This window comes from Megachile rotundata, chromosome 4 (genome assembly GCF_050947335.1).
Source record: "Megachile rotundata isolate GNS110a chromosome 4, iyMegRotu1, whole genome shotgun sequence".
Taxonomy (NCBI): Eukaryota; Metazoa; Arthropoda; class Insecta; order Hymenoptera; family Megachilidae; genus Megachile; species Megachile rotundata.
This window is the reverse complement of record NC_134986.1, coordinates 16000472-16021055: the sequence shown is the minus strand read 5'-3', so window position 1 is coordinate 16021055 and position 20584 is coordinate 16000472. Positions and strand designations below refer to the sequence as shown.

General features: G+C 37.4%; 4 protein-coding genes across 13 annotated transcripts in view; 2 read left to right on the top strand and 2 right to left on the bottom strand.

Annotated features, from left to right (window-relative positions):
- The first annotated feature begins 22 nt into the window (after nt 1-22).
- Nucleotides 23-1488, top strand: LOC100876947 (neuferricin). The gene is made up of 4 exons (XM_003703954.3): nt 23-359; nt 432-572; nt 666-852; nt 922-1488. Exons 1-4 carry the CDS (start codon nt 23-25, stop codon nt 1109-1111), a joined length of 855 nt encoding a protein of 284 aa, XP_003704002.2. The 3' UTR covers nt 1112-1488.
- LOC100882886 (uncharacterized) lies at nt 1447-3432 on the bottom strand. Of its 2 annotated transcripts, none has more exons than XM_003703922.3 (3): nt 2905-3432; nt 2518-2673; nt 1447-2455 (listed from the first exon to the last, which is right to left on the bottom strand). In XM_003703922.3, the coding sequence occupies exons 1-3, from the start codon at nt 2928-2930 to the stop codon at nt 2065-2067; spliced, it is 573 nt and encodes a 190-aa protein (XP_003703970.1). In that variant the 5' UTR covers nt 2931-3432; the 3' UTR covers nt 1447-2064. The 2 variants fall into 2 exon arrangements, with proteins under 2 accessions (XP_003703970.1, XP_012142253.1); XM_012286863.2 differs by lacking the exon at nt 2905-3432 and adding an exon at nt 2781-2894.
- A 196-nt stretch (nt 3433-3628) lies between these two features.
- On the bottom strand, nt 3629-13520 carry LOC100882777 (uncharacterized). Of its 3 annotated transcripts, none has more exons than XM_003703921.3 (3): nt 13380-13520; nt 8480-8874; nt 3629-7270 (listed from the first exon to the last, which is right to left on the bottom strand). In XM_003703921.3, the coding sequence occupies exons 2-3, from the start codon at nt 8851-8853 to the stop codon at nt 5626-5628; spliced, it is 2019 nt and encodes a 672-aa protein (XP_003703969.2). In that variant the 5' UTR covers nt 8854-8874; nt 13380-13520; the 3' UTR covers nt 3629-5625. The 3 variants fall into 3 exon arrangements, with proteins under 3 accessions (XP_003703969.2, XP_076386586.1, XP_076386587.1); XM_076530471.1 differs by lacking the exon at nt 13380-13520 and adding an exon at nt 12363-12504; XM_076530472.1 differs by lacking the exon at nt 13380-13520 and adding an exon at nt 12354-12494.
- The window catches only part of LOC100882668 (uncharacterized), a 50077-nt gene continuing 42243 nt past the window's right edge, over nt 12751-20584 (top strand). The window contains exons 1-8 of one of the 7 annotated variants that reach the window (XM_076530475.1): nt 13884-14075; nt 14155-14233; nt 14297-14353; nt 14455-14621; nt 15795-15952; nt 16039-16409; nt 16481-16742; nt 17034-17120. In XM_076530475.1, coding sequence (XP_076386590.1) covers nt 17066-17120 — 55 coding nt within the window. In that variant the 5' untranslated portion in view covers nt 13884-14075; nt 14155-14233; nt 14297-14353; ... (3 more) ...; nt 16481-16742; nt 17034-17065. Of the gene's footprint in view, nt 12965-13070; nt 14076-14154; nt 14234-14296; nt 14622-14713; nt 15623-15794; nt 15953-16038; nt 16410-16480; nt 16743-17033; nt 17121-17197; nt 18119-20584 lie in introns of those variants that run through there. The other 6 variants (XM_076530476.1, XM_076530474.1, XM_076530473.1 and 3 more) reach the window with 6 other exon arrangements.

Sequence of the window (20584 nt, the reverse complement as noted above, 5' to 3'; positions counted from 1 at the left end):
ATTTGCGGTGTATGTAGTACTTATGATTAATAACAGCAACATAATCATGTTTTCAAAGTATGTTTGGTTATTACCGTTATTTGCATCTGTATATTTATTATATTCGAATGATTATCTGAACGATGTCAGACTTAATTTTATGGAAAAATGGTTAAACGCTATTAAAAACGATTATTTTGATTTCAATGAAGAATCAGATTCAGTGTTAAATGATGACCAGAAAATGTTTACATCAAATGAACTTAAGAAATATACAAATTTGAAAGATGGTTTGTATATTTCAATATTGGGTCAAGTTTTTGATGTCACAAAAGGAGCAAAGCATTATGGACCCAGTTCGACTTATCATGCTTTCACTGGTATCATATTTTGTAATGAAATTATATTGATTAAATTTGTCATATGTATAACATATGTTTATATATTTATAGGCCGGGATGCATCATTAGCCTTTATTACGGGGGAGTTTAATGATAATGGCTTGACAGATGACATTTCTTCATTATCAATGCAACAAGTAAAAGCGTTGAATGATTGGGTACAATTTTATAATGAGAACTATGTTTATAAAGGTACTTAAAACATGGTTTTGAATATGAAAAAAGAGTTATAAATAGATGATCTATTTTATTTCTGATCAAGCATAAATATCCTTTCTTGAATAGGGAAATTAATTGGTAGATACTATAATGAAAATGGTACACCAACTGAAGAATCTTATAAAGTAAAGAAGATATTAGAACGTATGAAGGAGGAACAATTTCAAGAAGAACATAAAAAAAGGATGTTCCCACCTTGTAATATAGAATGGAATCCAGACTCTGGAACTGTAGTATGGTGTTCTAAAAGAAGGTACATGGTATTATGGTACATAGGAGTATCTATTTCACTGAAATTATGATCTTCTGTTTTTTTTTATAGCGGGGGAATAGAAAGAGATTGGATTGGTGTACCAAGAATGTTATATGATTCTCCAAGCTCTCATCAGTATAGATGTGCATGTGTCAAACTTGACAGTAAAGAATATGAAGAAAATAAGGGCATGATTAGAGAATACATTCAATGTCCAAATACTGCAACAAAATGTGCTGTGAAAACAAATAATTTATAACAAATTGAGATATTTTAGCATTAGTGATCACAATATGTTAATATTTACATTTATAATTCTATGTAAATATTTGATTTTTACTAACTTTTATAAAAATGGAAAACAACTGTAGTACTTCTTCATTATCTTGATACAACTTGAATAATTTAATTTTTTTTCTCATTAGTTACAGATGAAGTAAGGCAACTTGACTCTAAATAAATTAAAATGATATAATTAATATGACAGGTTTTCGTTACATTTATCTAACATTAAAATAATTTGAACCAAGATAATGAGAAAGTACTATAATTTTTTATATATTTTGATACGGTATATTGAAATACAACTATAAATAATTTGTAATACAAAATACAATATATTTATAAAGAACAGTACATCATATTTGTTCATTAAGAATGTTTATAGCACTTTTCGTGTTGTCAGTCTTTCTCAGTTTGTGCTGTTTTAAAAGTTCAATAAATTGCTTATTATTGTTACAAAATACAATTTGCCAAACTTTGAAAGCACATACAGTATAATACTATATATTACTTAAATGCATTTGGAAATAATATGATTAAACAAAGATGTATATAACATCAAACTTATGCAAAATTATAAATTAAATTGTTTTATGGATTTCACCTAATAATCTTAAATTTTTCTGGTAATACTTATTTTACCAGAAATCCACATGTGATATCAGTGGCCTCATAGCACAATTGATATATTTTGAAAGATTTCTTCGATGCATATGTACGAACATAATGTAGTATATAAAAATGTTTGTTATGTAATTAATATATTTTAATTTTAAGTACCTTTTATGCTATACTACTTTCAATAGATATATCAAAAATTAAAATATAATGCTACAAATTAGAATCTTTTGAAAAAAAAAGAAATACTTTGTTCAGAGTTTTCCATTTCACAAACCATTTGATTTCACACTTTAATACTTCCACACAGTTTCATTTTATCTCATTATTAACTTTTGCGGGAGATTCTGCTCTAATATCATTTAGCTTATTCAGTAACATTTGCATAGATGCACGTTTTCGTTTAAAATTGCTCTTTGACCCAAACAATTTTTTTATTTTTGCTTTTCTCTTCTTTATTTTGGAATCTGATGGTTTTTGTTGAAATTGTATCATGCGTCTATATCTCTTGACTCCCATATATATTGTACTTTCACTCGTATCATCTTTTTCTTCAAAAATTGTTTCTAAACTGTTTAATTTTCTTTTCAAATTTTTATTTAAGTAATATTCTTTGACATCAATTTCCTTTACTTGTTGCTTATTTCCATTTTCATTAAATTCTGCCCCTATGCTTGTCCTCTTTCTAGGTCTCAAAGTACATCTATTGATACACAGAAATAAGTGATTAAATTGTGATACAAAATGACAAGTATTTTATTATACCTTCTGTTAAGATTTTCATTGGAGTCTGTCACTGTCATTGTTTTTTTAAGTACTTCTTCATCTCCTGGAGTTGCTAAATTATTTGTTACCGTGAGCATTTCTAGACTAGCCATTACTGCAGGTAGATTAGTATCAGCTATGTTGTACACCGTTTCTCTAAAAATAAGTTCAATTTATATTCATAAACCATCCAATTATTTAAGAAAATATATTCAGAAGATATTTGTGCATACTATAAAAAGTACTTTAATAAATCTAAGTACACAATAAAAACGATGATTTCTTGCATTGATAAATTATTCAAATGTGTTAAAATATATACCACACAATCATAAATCAATTTGCACGTATTAATATTATTTTTTTAAAAATATGAAAGAAACATACGTCGTTTTAGACGGAGTTTCGTCCATGTTTAAAATTATAATTTTTATTCTTAAATTAAAGTTATTATTCACTAATAAATGATGGTCTTCATTGCACCTCTCCCGCAAAAAACTTAAAAATTATAAAATGTTTAGCACCGTCTATGTATGAAGGTATCTATTTACATATTTGTTTGTCCCTCAATATTTTAAAACAGTTGTCGCGACTTGATCTTAAAGCATTCACTATTCTTTGAAGCTCTGAGATTAATTATTCGTGCATAATATTACAAATTATGCTTATTTAATCACAAAGTACATTGCGAAAACATATCTCTACGCTAGGAGCAATCATAAACAACAAATCGTAAATATCTCGGAACTGTAGATTTTCTTTTGTTACATTCACCCCACTTTACCACACCATAACTTTTGCAGCACTCCCCATTCTAAACTTTTGCCATAGACCAGGTACAGGGTAGATCATTCACATAATGTACTTTTATGTCACATGATTTGAAGGGGCCCTAAAGCCCCTTAAACTTTTTCGTGTCACGTCCTGTTATACCGACTGGGGCTGGTATTTATATGACAGCACTCTCGGTGCTAGGAATTAAAAGTAAAAATATTATCTCCATCAGTATAAACATATATACAAATTTTATATATATTTTCTGATTCTATATTATTATACAGCAAATAGAAGATAAAAGAGAAGGTAATAAGGTTAATTAAAAAAATGTCAATTACCAAGAAAAATGATTCCTTTATTAAATACAGTCTTATACATTTCATGAATGTAGTGAAATCGGCACTTGATCTTGCTCAGGTTTTTAAGCGACAACGAAACCGAAAATTTGGTTCACCTTACCCGTACTTTCAAGAAGCAACACAATGTACACGTATTGAAAACATAAAGAACACGTGTTCCTTTGATAAAATCGTTCGTAAATTAAAAAGTTTAACCCGGCATAGTCCAGGGAAGAAAATCGAAGTACCTTGCAGGGTATCCTAATTTATACATGGACACCGCCAGAGAACACTTCTTGGCTGAAAGGAGATACAGCACCCAGTACGAGAAGATGACCTCTTGTCTTAAAGTATCACTAATTGTGAGATAACAAAAAATGCTTTTAACTTAATAAATATATATAAACGTTTTAACCCAATAAATATATTTGTAATAACGAATAAACGACGAAGAATCATAAGATTAATTATCCCTTACTTATAACGATGAAATAGAGTGGGACTAGTTACATTTATTACAGATATGTCTCGTGAATAAAATACGAAGTTAACAAAAAAGTATTTTTAATATAAATCAACAATATGATTAGCCCCTCTCTACTTGCAAAGGGAGTGCAAGAGCTTTGGAAAGTTGATTAAATCTAAACTTCTCATAGTAGAGGGAATTTCAACAGTAATTATAAAATTGGAAGTAAATCAAAAGTAGTCATACGCTTCCTTTATCAATCAAAGATCAATAATTCAAATAATTAAGTTTTTATAATAGAGATATCTGGCGACGTCCATAATTTTACGTAATGCATGCTCGCATGTGATAACAGAAACATCGAGTACAAGTATACGCGAACATGCAAGCAAGTTTCTCGTAATTGTTAAACACGACATGCTCATGAGAACTAACACGACTTCGTGTCGTTTTAACGTAAAATCCACAGTCGGTTACGATGGAGGACCAAGTTTCACCAACTTCATAACTTCATCATGGACCTGAGAACACGTGAATCTAAAGATACCATTAACGTAACTTTCCCAGTCTCTTCTCTCGTCTAGCCTTATTTTATCGTCGTCAATTACAATCAAGAACGTCGAGTTCGTTTGCATACTCGGTTAAATTTCAGTATCCGAAAGTTTGCACGAGTGAACGCTTTACAAAGTGAAAGAGGATAGCATCGATTCCGTCGACGAGATGAATTAGTAAGATTAATTGAAAATGCGAATTTTTGTCATCAGATTTCGTTGATCTTTGATTGTTTCGACGAACAATGAAAATTTAGCACCTTCCCTTACATTAAACGCACTGACTAATGCGATAAATTATGTCCTCGAGCGAAATTCGAACTTTCGACCACATGTTTCTTTGGACAATGGTACAAATGTCATAACAAGTTTGACTTTGAAAATAATAATGAATGATAATAAATGGAAATAGATTACTACGAAAGACGTTCGTTAGTTAGACACTAAACGACGTCATTAATTCCACGAAAATGACTCATTAACGATTGATTAAACTTTATAGCGCAATCTTGCTACATGGCCCGGTGAGTCTTCAATGCTACAACTTATATGTTCTTTTCCACCACTTCTACGTCTCCATCTAGGGCCATATAGCGGGACTGCGCTGTAACTTTCAAATATTAAGAACACAACAACGCATCATGTGTCTTTAGCGTATTTACAACGTATTGAAAATCAATGTTATAAAAATTTCAACATTCCGATGTTTAGTGCGCTACCGCCCGATCTTAACTCTACAACGCCGTTCAAAAATAAAGTCGTATGCTATGGGAGAAGGGGAATACACTTTTGGATGCCGGGGACCGTAATAAAACTACACGATAATATCGCGGGCACGTGGTGTCTAGATGTGTACATGTGTATGCGGGTGGTACGCTTCGTTATCGACAAGCCACGTTCAGAGATCGGTTCTCAGTCTGCGCAGCTTGTCGTAATAGAAGTTTATCATCGGATGTTGAAATTTGTTCGCCTTATATCATGAACTACGACCGCAATTTGACTCGCGGACGTATTTCGCCCAGGTACGAGTAGGAGTAAGGTCTCCCTTCCTAAGTCTACGTTGATCGCCGCTCGCGCGTGCTTGTTCCACGATCTTGCGATGGGTCTCCTCGTCGTAGTTGCAGGTCAAGCTCTTCCTCAGCTTCGCAGCTCCAGCTTCGAAGTTGGCTGGTTGACTGCCTACCAAGACATGAAGGTCGTTCTTTTCCTGTACAGCCCAGCCCCACATGTCGGCGATCGAGCAGTTGCACACGAATGGATTGTTCAGAAGATTCACAGACAAGAGATGCCGATTCCACCGGAAGACTCCCGGAATAATAGTGCTCAGATTGTTGTTGCTAATGTCTAGATGCTGTAGCGCACGCAACTTTTTCAGACAAGCCAAATTTTCAACGCGGGATATGTTGTTTCCAGACAGGTTCAGCTGAGTAAGGTTCTTCGCCGACGTGAACAGGTTCTCGTTCAGATGCAACAGACCACAGTTGCTAAGATCGAGGGTTTCGAGGTTGGAGAATTGCTCAGGAAGAAGAGAACCACTCTCCGGAACCTCCAACGGATTTCCGCTGAGCTTCAGCTCAATTATATCAGTACTGGTACGATCACCGAACACCTTCGGATCGATGGGCGTTTTCAGATCACAGTTGTTCAATTCCAGACTCTCCAGTCTCGTCAGATTAGCAAACAATCCTTCTTCTAACGTGTGCAATTTGTTTCCTGACAGGATCAGCTTCTTCAGGAAGGTCATGTGGGAGAACGTATAATTTCCTACGTAACCAAGATTGCAGTAAGACATGTCTAAGTATTCCAATGACTCCAATGGATTCAAAAGGCTGACGAACGCGTCTGATAGGGGATTGTGAGAGATGTCGAGTTCCTCCAGGTGCTCAAAGACGTGGAAGGCGTTTGGCAGGCGTCGCAGGCTGCAGTTGCTCAACGACAGCTTATGTAGTTTCGGCAGGTGGCGTAATACGGCAGTTAGGTCAGCAGCGAACATAGGATTGCCGCTCAGGTTCAGTACCCGCAATTTGCTCGAATTTCTGAACGCCTCTTCCGACAGACGATCTTGTAAATTACAGTTCGACAGATCCAACGATTGAAGACTGTGCAGATTGTGGCCGAGAGTGTTGCCGACATCCAAGTGCCATAACTCGTTATCCGCCAAGACCAACTGTCGCAGGTACAGGTTTTTGGCGAATGCATCTCCTGGCAAATTCGTGATGCCGGTCTTTCTGATGTTCAGATACTCCAATCGGATCAACGGAGCAAGAATACTTGTCCAGCTTAACGTTCGCAAATCGTTCTCTGCCATCTCGAGCTCGCGCAGATTTTCCAAATGAGCGAACGCATCCGGAGACACGTGAGTCAGGTTACAAGCGTTCAGCTTCAGGTACTCCAAATTGGTAAGATGATCGAACGGGCCTGGTTCTATGCTTCCAAGTGGATTGTGGGATAAGTCAACCTTGTTCAGGTTCGTCGTGTTGTGGAAAAATTGCGTATTGAGGCGGCGGATACCGCAGGAATTCAGATCAAGGTAGAGCAGGGTGCGACTATTTAAGAAGTGACCCTTCACCTCGTCCAAGGGGTTGTTCTGAAGTTCCAACGTAATCAAACCTGGATTATCCCTGTTGAAGGATTAAGCACGTAATTATAGGATTGTATATGGGGATACAAGCGGATGATACGGATATTGGCGTAACTAGGTATGGGTTTCTCTTTGGGTGGACCTGGCTGTCTCTGATTGTGGTAATACAACGTGTAGATATCTAAAGTCTCTTTAAGCAGAAATCCTAGTTACGCCAATGGGTACGAATAAAAAATTTGTCGAGTTCACGTGTCTCTTGCATGTTTCATATTTAGACTTAGATCTACACGTCTGACATAAAATAATTCTAACTGAATTTATTTGCTATATGATTCAGATAATTATTTTTTACTAAATTTAACGAGCGCAACAAAAAGTTACTGCGTGCAGATTATTAGAGCAAGGAAAAATACCGGATAATTGCGGTACGTGAAAAATAAAACGATCTTTGAAGCTTAAAAGAAATATGAAAATCTGACAAATTAACTGGTAAACAAAGAATAAATTATCTGTCTATACAAGGAGCAAAAACAGTTGTTTTCTACAACATTAAGTCTGCATTCGACCAATAAATTTGTATGATAAGAAACTACTTACTGATCGCATTGCTAAAACAGCATCCATCGATTTGATGCAAATTACGGTAATATTCAAGGCAATATTGTAAAATCACATTTAAAACACATGACTACAGAAACTCGTTATTTTCGTCTGAAAAAGACTCCGGTAAGTATCATTTTTATACATCTGTTGGAATAATGTTTTTCAATATCACGTGTGTGTATTACATAATATTAATCGGTGATATTTCAATATTTCCTTGAAAACAAAAATCGAGTGCAAAGTAGCAAGATAACTCGGGTGCTTGCATATTTACATTGGTATGAATCTAAATTCCAGAAATGAACACGAGAATATAAATGCAACATATCACTGCAAAATTTAACGTATATTAAATTTGTCATAGTACAGTATTCATAAGTGTTATTAGTTCAAACTACGTTTCAAATTTACAGAGTCCTGTTTTACTTTATTAAAAAAACTCCATATAATTACTAATTATAGATAAAATCAACTGAGAGGTTCTGTTCTGAATTTTCTGATTTTAAGTTTCTAAAGCAAATTTTATTTCAGTATTATCAGAGATTTCATCTGAGATAACTAAATCTTCGAGTCGTAAAATTCAAAAGTTAATTTCCTTTAAGTGTCTTCGTTATCGGTGTCTATTAAAAATCTGAGAGGCCCTCACCTGAATGCCTCCGGATCGATATGAGTGATCGCGTTTGACGAAAAGTCGGCCTCCAACAGATAAGTTAACCCGGCAAACGAATCGTGTTTCAGTTCGGTCAATTTGTTGTGTGCCATCTGGAGACGCCTGAGCTTGATCGACTGTGGAAACGGACCGATCCGTGCGATGTTGTTACCATTCATATCCAAAATGTAGACATTAGGGCTAAGCTCGTCGTACGGGATGCTGGTCAAATTGCTTTCGGAACAGTCCGTCACCCAGTTGACGCGAAAATAATGGCAATGACAGTCCATGGGACATTCTTGCTCCACCAGCTCGCCATTATAAGCGAGCGTTGATGCCCCAAGAGCCACTAACAGAAGCAGCCCCAGCATCTTGGTGGATACGCCTAATATCTACAAAAAACAAAATTGAACGGATCAGTATGCTGCAGAAAATTTTGATTACATATCTAATATAAAATGCATCTACGTAAATTTATTTAATGTTATCGGTTTGTTTATCGATGCAACTACACGTGCGCCTAAAAATAGTAAGTCTAGACTTTTTATTTGAGGCCTTTATGTCATATCATCGCTAAGATAAACAGGGTTAAATGTCGTATCAGCAGCTTGCACGTAATGTTGAACTTGGAATTATACTACGCTTTGGCTTGCCGATTAGGTATTTGATCTAAGGATCTACAAGTGACGTAGAAATATAGAGACTTTAGAGAAATATTACTGACTTTTCATATTATACAACAAACATATCTTTTTTTATAATTGAAAATAATGACATAATAACGTGATCAAATTCTGCACGTCACATATTACAGAATAAATTCGTCGTAAAAATTAATATACTTGTCCTTCTGAAACGACTTATGACTCGAGAATTAGTTTACTATTCCATTTGAAAGTCGTTCTATATTTATGAAACAAGAAATCCTATTATCAATTCGCATACGTGACATTCAACTCGTAAACAAGTTCCAGCTGAAGATATAGCAAAAACGTTCATTTCTTAATTTTCATTGAAGGTCAAATCGTGAACATTCGCGTGACCATCGAGGTCTATTTGATGACTAAACGAGCCGGTGAACAATTGCTTCAGTTGTCTCGTCACGTACAGTGTACAAATTGCGAATGAATACCATGCAGCAGTCGAGAGAAAACACCGTCGCCGAGATTTACTTCGGCCAGTTACGATGTTCATTGCAGTGTATTACCAGCAAGATAACTGGCCAGTACTAATGGCTTAAAGCAAGTGGAGCAATTGTCAGTTAGGTAGGAACGGACTTCGCAATTGGCGGTCGGTAATTTCGAGCAACAATGCACGGCGCCACAGGTCGTTGAGCTGCGACTTGTTAATCGTTTCCGTAAAGCGCTCTTCACTGCTCTCTCTTCGGATATTTTTTTTCGCAACGACAGACAGAAAATCTCCTAAACTATTATTATCCTTGAATTCGTTGCTACGAACAGTTTGGTACTCGAGACTTAATTGACGGGCTCGTTCTTCGATCGTTTACCTTAAAAGAAATAAACTAAAGAGACTATCGATCGCCAAAATGCGATAAATAATTAAGTTCCGAACTTGGTCGCTTCACTTGGAATGTTTCAAGCTTATATTCAGGGCTTTGGAATGCTCCAAAAAATATCAGGTGTTAAATTCGGAATGTCGAGCTTGGAACATCTGAAAGTCGAAACGTTTTAAACTTGTAACATTTGAAATGTTCGACCCTGGTTACACGTATGTTCCTGCTACCTACGACCGTATATTTGAACCCATTAACAACGGTCCACCGATCAAACGCGCGCGTATAATGGAAGTAATTTGTACGTATTAAATTCCGGGTACAATTGTCTTCATTAAGACGATGAATAACATTCGAGGAAGTTTTCATGGCGAGTAACCGTGGTCGCACACGAAGAAAGGTGGTGACGCCTCTGGCCAGCAGTCAACTTCAGAGACGCAGAGTGGAGAAGAAAGGGCTTTCCGCCAGAATGATACGCATTGCACGCTTCACTGCACGCTTCTTCTTCGGCTTTCCGCGTACAGTTTGCCTTCGGCTGGTCCATTACTACCCCCCAAAGAACGAAGGATACGAGGAAGAGTATTTTTCTCCTTTCGATTCCTCGTTGTATTTCTCGCTGTCGCCTCGCCTTTGGCGCCACGGATCTTTCGTTTTTGAATCCCGCTCGAGCCAGGAACCCTCTCCCTTATTTCCAATGGCAACGATGCATGCGGCGAGGGAGGATCGAATCATTTGCATTCAGACTTCGGGCGAGACATTCATACTTTTTGCAAATATCGTCATCTTTATATACGCCAGCTTTCGCGTTCGGGATTTCAAACATCAGGGTGAAGAGAGTTGAACGCTTTGAAGCTCTATGTATGAGTCTGACTGCTTTTAAAACGATCCGATTCTTTTTTTCGTCAGTAGTTTATCAGCAGCAGCGTTTCGCAACGTCGATTTTTTTTCATCTGACTGTGTCGGTAATGTGACGATCCTGCACCTCGTGATCATGTTATACAAGGTGATCACATCCGACAATCTGACATATAAATGTTCCGGACAAAGGTTACGCAAAACAGCGTATCTGATTAATCTCGAATACTCAATTCACTCAAATTTTTCATATCAATGTTTCTACCTAAATCTACATTTTTTAATTCAAGGTTATCTTAAGGTTATAGTACAGCATGTCATTTAATTTACCTATTATTATGTAAATAATTGTACTATTAACAATAATCAAAATAACCTTCATATTTTAACAAAAATAAAATTTTTTGTAAATTTGTTAACATCCATGTGGCGGTAAAACTTTTGTTCGAAATATGTATGGTCAGATTATCGAAGGTTCGCGAAAAATCCTGGCGATCGTTGAAGACCCTGTATAAGTCTGCTATACTTGCACTCTAATCTCTTAGTACAAGCACGATTATGTAAACGACGACACGGGACTCTCTTCCTGTAACTTGTAATTCCAGTTCTTTCTAGATGAGTCTAGTCCATAAAAATTACATCTTTTGACAGCTAAATGTTCAGCAATTACCTGAAGAAAGGTTATCGGTTTAAATCATGATTGCATATTATTCAAAATGTGATGTATAAAATAAATTAATTATTGTTTTATAATAATTCTTCTTGCGATTTATGAACGAATACCTACAACTTATTTTATCTGTCGATTTAAGTAGCTGTTGTAACTTTATGAGATAATGAAGACTGCGGACGTTAGAGTCAACGATAAGTGATTTTCTTCACAGAACAGCAAACTCTGTCATTATCACCTTAAACTGCCGCACGTACAATCAGAAGTAATTTCCTTCGAATTACTGCAGTGAGAAAAGTTTTCTATTGTTTCCAAATTCTCCATCTTCCGAATTCTTAAACTTCAAAATTTCGAGAATTATCGATCGAAATTCGAGTAGCGGTTTCTCCCTTTGTTGTCTTCCCTAGAGAACTTCACGTTGTCCGCCAATGTACTTTCTCGAGCGACTTTCTTTACCAGAAGAAAAACAACCATGCGACATACAACGTTAACGCACGAAACATATTTCATTTCTCTCGACACTAGTGATTTGTGAACCTTGGGGAACCACCAAATTTTCTATAGAAAATCGTGTTAACAATATTATTTTATTCACCTCGTTATATCACGACCTTTTTGCATTCGGCTAAAAACCGACGCGCGTTTACGTTGATTTCACGGTGAACTACGTCGAATGAATATTCATGGGGGAAAAAAATTGGTGGTTCCGGCGTTGCGAAGAATTTCAACGATTTACCGCGAAAACGTTGGCTCGCGTACGAGTTGATTGCAATCGAGAATGCCGCTATTCATGGTGCTGTATTTAGAATTCAACCTATAAACTGAAAACGTACTCTACGTACCGGAAAACGGTGTATCCTTCCTTCCACGAAAGAGTGAGGTTAATTCGCGAGCCCCGCGAGGTTACGAGCGTGTCACTGGACAAAGATAGATTGAACTGTGAGTTTGCTGAGACCCGGTTAAATTAAACTGTGTCTGACTGACCGAGGTCAGGGTAAACCTACTGACGCGCACTCTCGTTCTTTCTGCGTCGTATTAGCTCGTGATGCGCGTCTTCTCGGGGTGTTATGTTTCTCTCCCTCCTTTTTCGCTTTCACATGTGATCGTGCACGCGTGTATCTTGAGTGTCAGCCCCTCTATTGCTGGACGAGCTTTATTATCCGTTAATAAAAAGCAAACACGCAAGAAGTTCGTTTTGTTTTCATTCGATATTTTCTAACCTCTTAATAAACTGAAAAGGGCAAATCACTTGTTAACGACGATACCTTTCCTCACAGAACGTATAATTTACTCATTACTTTCGTAAATCACTGTTATTTCGCGTAATTACCTCGTCGAATTTCAGACATTTCGTTTTGGAAACAAGAAGGGTTCATGAAACTTGAAAATGTATGTACATTTAGTACGCATGCGTGGTGAAACTAACCCTTTTTTTAAAAACACGGTAAAATAGAAATATTCATTGTTAAACTGAATTTACACGATGCGAATGTATAAATTTAATGTGCAAATTTATAGCCAAAACGTAGTAAACATTCTGTTGTTTTTAGATTTCCACTTTTGGAGTATCTGGTAATGTGATGCTTACATCGAATGTGTCATATCCGACACGTGTTTATTGATTATTCATTAATTGCGTAAATTCTAGCGAATTTAGCATTTTTGAAGCACAGAAATGTTTTCAAATAATTAACGAAGTCGCGTTATACGCAATAGAAGACGTTTCGTAATAGAAGCAATAAATATAAAATAAGATGAATCAATGAATCGATTGTAATTATTCACATTTGTACCTTTGGTCACGTGAGACCATATCGCGCATATATGCAAGTACTAATCTTTTTTTATCAAGTGCGTACCTTGCCTCGTGATCTCCACTTCTTTTTTTGACCAACACCGTTATTCGGAACCTTTTACTTGCGTAAATACCACTTTTAATAGGAAACACCACAGAATAACGATTATCACTGAAGCAGCACCGGTGACATCATGCGCATGCGTATTACCGCTCTCGATTGTTTTGGCAATAATATTTAAAGTAAAGATCTATTTAATCTAATTAATGTATCAAATAGACATGTGAGATGGTATTTTTAATCTATGACCTTTTTTATGCGACTGTGCAACACACTTCGCAATAAATACTGTTCGTCGAGAGATAGTACGTATACGCGACACTTGAAGTGCACTGACTGAGCAACGAATTTCTTTTCCGCGTGTTTATATGAATTGTATATACATATATCTGCACATACGTACGTGTGCGTTCAAGGTGTGCAACTTAGTAAGTGGAGAGAAAACCAAGAGATGGGGCAATTGTGTCGCTCGAATACCGGCAAAACGATGTTCGAAAAAATTGGTTTTTTCTACTGGACATGGCGAAGGATTAATGCGTACATTGTTGCATATTTTAAAATACCAGGATCGATATACGTATATTGTCAATATTGTACTGTCAATAATTATTGAGAATGCGGAAATAATGGCAGTATGAAGAGTGGCCAAAAAGTCATGATACAAGTGGTCGCTTGCAAATACTTCGAAGAGGATTTGTAGTATGACAGTCTTTGCAACAGTAACGAAACTTTTTCATTGTATTATGCATTTACTATTTTAATTTGTTTCTCTTTACAGGAAATATAAAAATGTAAGAAGATTTTCAGGATTAATTTATTGTACTGACAGGAAGTGGAGACTCATTTCCTGCGCAATGGTAAATATAATTCAAAACACTTTACTGTAATATTTGACCGCTAATTGTCATAATACAACAAAGGTGGAGTATATTGAATACCTATGGAGGACAATGGGAAATCGATATGGCATAGATATGGTACGTGTCACTCGTATGTCTGAAAGCGTTTGTTCACGTAGTCAATGCGTGATTGAGTGATGAGTGCAGCACGTCGAATTCTGAAGAATTGCATTCGGCAGAATTGGAAGCGGAGGTTAGGCATTACGCCAGCATTGCGAAATGTCGGGTATAGGGATCTCATGATCTTGACTACGAACAACGACCTGCCAACCCCACTCGTATTTCTACGACGAACGAGAGAAAGAGAGATAGATAGAGCATCGATTAATTTTGCAATTGACATTAGGTTTGTCGATACCCTGGCTCTGAATTACCGCCTGAAATTAATTTCCCTCTTATACCGGCACATCATAGATTCGGTCCTTCCTTTTTGAACAGCATGAAACGACAGGACTGCGGGAGTATCAAGGGCGTGAATTTAATGGTCGATGACGTGCATCTTTGCTTCGTATTTAATCAGACGGAAACGTTACACGTGCTGTTTAACGATTCTCGATTTCCTGTCAAAACAAAATTAACTTTTTCATATAATGTTACACACTTAATATAATTATATATTTATTGACGATTTATTAATTGTAGATTTTTTAATATGTTGATACATTAATATTAAGCATATGTATTTCATATATCTAATATTTTATTAACATACATATGTTTTACATTAAAAAACATTATATTACAAATATTTTATACTATAAATATAAAACGTTGAGAAAATATTAAAAGTGCTTCACGAAAAAAATGTTAAAGATACAGGGAATCACTTTTAGCATGGAAACGTTTATCTGAACGTATCTGTCACGTTTTTTTACATGTGTACACCATTTTATATTTATGTGTGGATTATAGACATTCGATACATTAACGATGTATCTTCGCGAACGGTTTGTCTGTATTATCATGCTGTTTGTTCATGATGCGCTAATGTAATTATCAGAGTTTAAGGTCATTGAATTGACTTCTGCTTTTATTTGTACGCACTTTATAATTAGAAATTAGTGCATCTCAATCTGATATACGTATGTATTACGTGTCTACCCTTTTCCAGTTTTTTAATATAAATATTTTATGTAAATTTGAATAAGTATACCTTGCTTGGTTTATAATGTTCAACAAATTCAGAATAATATATAACAATTAGAATTATTTCTCAGAAAGTTTAAACGTTAAGTGTATTTTAAACATTTGGTCCAATTTTACCATTATAAAAGATAAAGTAATCGTAGACAGATATCGTTATCGACGTTACCAAATCACGTGCTCGTTCAACGTATACAACCAGATGGCGTTGTCGTGTTCATATCAGATAATGTATAAATATCGTTATTATAATAATGAAAAGCACTATAATATCAAATTTTTAATCTTTCGATGCAGAAAGAAAGTATTATCATTAGCATTAAATATACATGTCATACAGAGTGAATAAATTATAATTTATCATTTTCGTTTGCAGCGCTCGTACCGGATGTCTATCGCAGAAGGTAATTAGCAGAACGTATGATTTTGCATTATCGTATCATCTATAACTGGACCGAGGTAAATGAATAGGTATAACATTTCGACGTACGCTTTAGCGATCTCGTTGAATCGAAACGACAACCGGTATCGCACGTATGTATCAAATTTAATTAAATCTAGTCACGTTAATGTTTCGTCCCGGATTAAAAACCCTTTGACGATTATTCTTCTGATTATAGATTTATAGCGGAATTACAGTCGTAAGTCTCGTGTATTTTTTGGCGCTTATATTCTCCTGAAATTATGTGAGAATGACTTTGGCAAACCGCCAATGTTCCCCGGACTGTGCGGAGACAACATGTACGGAGCAATGAACTTTAGGAAGCGTGACTTCGGACAAGATTTCCTCTTTTCTTTCCGACGAATTTTTAGTTGTAAAATTTCTACACAATGCAATTGTCCCATTTCTTGATTCACGACCGTTTCCATGGACCATTCATCGTTGTATCTGAAGCGTGTAGATAGCTTCTGCGTTTCCGTTCGTCGCATGGGAGATGCAGGAAGAGCTACTCCTTTCTACTCCCTTTAGATCATTGTTTCCTAATCCAAGGTACTAACTGTACGTTCAACGAACGCTTACGGAATTACGAAGTAGAAATTAAATATTTTGCTTGACCACAGGCTGCCGGGGACCGTATTCTTGCAAAGGAAGCCACAAACCGCCTTTGACCATAATGCTCTTAGCACAAGGCGTAAAAGACGGAGTATTCCCGACAGTGGACTTAAAACATTCCTAACATTGGTCGTGGTTACGAATCTGTACTTAATTTTACACAGAGCGTGCGATCTCTTTTTTGTAATTAGGGACGGGTTAACCATTAGGGTATCGAGGGGAGAAGGCACCACAGAAATTTGTCATTACCCGATTTACCGCACGGTGCAGGTGAGCCACGTTTTTCACTTGGATTTATTGGGGGATTATCATTCCACGATAAATGACTAAATTGCATATATATTTGAGATGTTTAACATTCGTTGAATTTTAAATTTCTTTTTTGTAAAATTTGTTATTCGATCATGTATCGTACTGAATTTTCTGGGTACATAAATTGGATACAGTATATAATAGTTTTCGATTTTTAATTTGTGTAGTTGGGTATCGTTAATATTATAATATAGACAATATTAATATACCACTATGATCGGATTAACGGAAACTGAACAAATTTTCCAGCGAACGTCATCCAAAGCTACAGTGTCCTTTGAATGCAATCAACCGCACTGTCATGCCTTCATGCATCACACCCACATTCGCGTCAAGGTTAGTTGATTCTGAATAACTACCACATTTATCTTACATATTCGTACAATCAGATACGTATCCACGTACAGATACAATCTCGAGACTAACTTCGTTCAAAGTAATTTTCTTTGAGTAAGAATAATCTGTCGTTGACGCGTGGCTCGGAGCTTTCGTCGGTCGGAGTTAGGGCGCTGCCTAGGCTGCAGGTTAGGGTTGTAGTCGAGAGGAGCTATGGAGGTTTGGGGTTAGCGGGATGGTGGTAGTGACGGTGGTGGTGATGGCGATGGTGGTGGTGGCGGTGGTGGTGGTGGTGGAAATGGTGGTGGTGAGTGAGCAACTGCGCAGATCCGAAAGTCTCTCAGCCGCGAGTACGTAGCCAAACTCCGATTCAGTGAGGACTGACTGTTCCTGTTTGCAGTGCAGCTCGAAATCTCAGGGAGAAACCGCGGTCTTTCGTCCTCTCCTCCTTTTCTCTCTCTCTCTTTCTCTATCTATCTATCTGTCTCTGTCTCTTTCTTCCACCCTGTCCGCTAATCTGTCTGTCCCTCTTCCCCCGGCGTCGCTTCACCCGTCCTTTGTTTTAGTTTCCCTCACCGCGGCAAAGTACGTGCTTAACTTTTCCATTCGGTCGTGTATTTCGACAAAGTTCGTACGCGATCGGTCGTGTACCACCGCAGGACAGCCCCGATTCTTTTCGGTGGCGGTTCGACAGCCAGTTTGGCTCGTGTACACGAACGCAACGCGTCGGGACCGGGTGTCCTGTCTGGCTCGGGAATCGCGAGTGTTCCCCATGGGTAGTCACGTGGCTGGGCAACGACAGTGATTCGAGGAGTCCGGTTCGTTTTAGCCCGGATGAAACCGTACGCGTGCCAGTTGATCGTCGTTCACTGAACCGTCGGACCCGGACCGGGATCAGGGACTCCGGAGGACGTGTGCCGTGTGTGCGATAATCGACGCTGGGCCAGGTCGATGTGCACAACTCCGGGGAAACGTACTGAAACTCCACGTCTGTCGGTGTAAGTACCACGGCCACCCCTTTCTGTACGTTCAACACTAACAATGAGTCACAGACGTCCGCCCAGCGGCAAGTCAGCTGTACGTGGCTCTGTGCAAAGAATTGCCCGTTTCTTTCAGAGCGACGCGAGGCACAAAGTGGAGCCCGTCTACGCGACGGCACATTATGCTCCGCGTAATATAATTAATCCTTTTGGAAGGTACGAACTTATGTACCTCTGAAATCGACTGTAATTGTTACGAAGAATCGACTGCGTTGCCTTTTGTTTAACGAGTAGACTTTGTGCGGCGTGTACGGGGTAGGTATACTGCCCCCGTATCGTCACCGGCATTTACCGGACGCATTAAACCGTTAAAGGGTTAATAATTACACTCCATATACGATGCATCCTCTATTCATAAACTGTGCAGAAATCCATTCCTCTAGAGAATAAAACATTCCGTAAGTGCTGGTTAGAGAAGAGATTTAATAGAGAGATCTAATTAACGACGGGGTCTCGGATATCGATGCCGCGTTCAATTGGAACGTCCGTTCTATCGGGATCTCTGTAACTATAGCGATCCTCAATACGAGAATTATCGAGCACAAAGCTTAATACGATTTCGTAAAAATCCGCGAGCACAAAAGCGGCCACGGTTCAGTGGTTTATCGTCGAGCGTGGATAACCGGGCGACGCGAGTCGCTGGAGCGTCGTCGATCCCGCGAACTGTTAAATACATTAAATCACGTCCGTCGCCGGAACAACACATATAAGGTATTTAGGAATTCGACTCGTGCCACGAATTTCCTACCGAATTGCCTGGATATCGATGCGGGAAACGCTGGAATACTTCTAATCCCGCTAAGTCCGACTCGCGGGGAGACTCGTTAATGAAATGCACCCTTACCCCGTTCGTTGGGGATATTACTATTTTTCCAGCCGACGGAAATTCACCCTAAAATGCTCCTCCACTATTATTAACACGGACTTAATATCCTGGCGTGGATATTAAGTACGAGACGGTATGCAACCATTGGCGTAACTACTTAGGTACAGGCTGGGGTGCGATTTAACCGGAGTCGGGTATTATCTGAAATAATCCGAAGACAAAAGTTTCCAAAGAAATAAGGATATTTGAAAACTCGGAACAACTTTTTCGTTCAACGACAATTTATTCACGGCCCATAAAATTTATACGCCTTGTTCCTCTCTAATGGAAAGGAACGAGATCAAATTTATAAAAATAACCAAGTGTTTTTAATCGAAATTATTCGCTGTACTGAACAAGGCGTGGCTGATGTTTGGATACTCCGTTGACGTTATGCATAAAATCATTTTCTGACGTGTTCACGAGTTTGTTCGAAAGAGTTTTCTTTAATTCAAGAGATTGTACGAGAAAAAGAGAAGTATTCGGCTCAGAGTGTTTATACTCGGCTTATTGAACCTAACAACAGGATAAAAGATTGTTCAAACGAAATAAAACCACGGTATTCTTAACGCTACTTTATTTCCAATTTACCGTGTGTTTATTCTGCTTGGTTTTACGAGAATTTATAAAAGTTGAATATTTTCTATTTGATACATAGTTTAATGCAAAGTATCTACAGTAAAATTGATCAGAATCTCCAAGCGTTCCACAAACATTATTAGGTAATTAATTGCGGAAAATATACTCCCCACGTTCCGTGCACCGAGGCCGCAACTTTTAAAGGACTAAATACTCGATAATACTCTTTTCGAAGAAGAAATATTCGGGGCTCCGAGCGTAAACAATAGCATGTCAGTTAAAGAAGGTCTCTCGAGGCGGAGAGCAAACGTTCGTCGCGATATTAAACACGATTCGCAAGACTGAAGCAATTCGCTTCACGGAGTGCACACGTCGCACATTATTAATCGGACATTTCAGCCAGACCAGAGAAGTGTTTGTCTACCAGCGAGTGGACGTGCGCATGATTTATGAACTTCAACGATACTACTTAGGGCGTATCGCCGTATCGTTCAACTTCGATTCTTCGGAATCATTTCAGTAAGGCTATTCGTAATTGGCACTTTTTGAGGTAGCTTTAGTATGAGTGCCTAATCAATTTTTTGGAGAAAGGGTCAATTCCTGGATTTGAAAATTGGAAATTTTATTGGAGATTACGAGGAAGGTCTAAGTTAAAGTTTCAGAGGGTTTAAGAATTGAGTGTGTTTTAACTTTAATGTAATCAAAATAAACGTGATCTCGATTTTATTCAGTCACGTAATCAACGTCATTATTAATAAGGTTTATGAGTATTCTTGAACGGAGTTCTTGCATAATATGATAGGATGAATCGATATACAAATTATTCAGAGGTCCAGGTTTGGGATTTCAATTTATAAGGCCACTTACCTTTGCGACGAAAGGACACAAGTTGAAAGAAATATGAGTTTTAAATTACTGCGGGAAGAATGTTATACTATTTATTTATTTATGTGGCAACTCTGTACATTGTTAAATGTCTG

Coding starts and splice junctions, on each gene's coding strand:
- LOC100876947 (XM_003703954.3), top strand. CDS start 23: ATGATTAATAACAGCAACATAATCATGTTTTCAAAGTATGTTTGGTTA. Junction 360..431: donor GACTTATCATGCTTTCACTG/GTATCATATTTT, acceptor ATATATTTATAG/GCCGGGATGCATCATTAGCC. Junction 573..665: donor TGAGAACTATGTTTATAAAG/GTACTTAAAACA, acceptor TTTCTTGAATAG/GGAAATTAATTGGTAGATAC.
- LOC100882886 (XM_003703922.3), bottom strand. CDS start 2,930: ATGGACGAAACTCCGTCTAAAACGAC. Junction 2,674..2,904: donor GAAACTCCGTCTAAAACGAC/GTATGTTTCTTT, acceptor ACTTATTTTTAG/AGAAACGGTGTACAACATAG. Junction 2,456..2,517: donor AATGAAAATCTTAACAGAAG/GTATAATAAAAT, acceptor GTGTATCAATAG/ATGTACTTTGAGACCTAGAA.
- LOC100882777 (XM_003703921.3), bottom strand. CDS start 8,853: ATGCTGGGGCTGCTTCTGTTAGTGGCTCTTGGGGCATCAACGCTCGCT. Junction 7,271..8,479: donor ATCGATCCGGAGGCATTCAG/GTGAGGGCCTCT, acceptor ATCCTTCAACAG/GGATAATCCAGGTTTGATTA.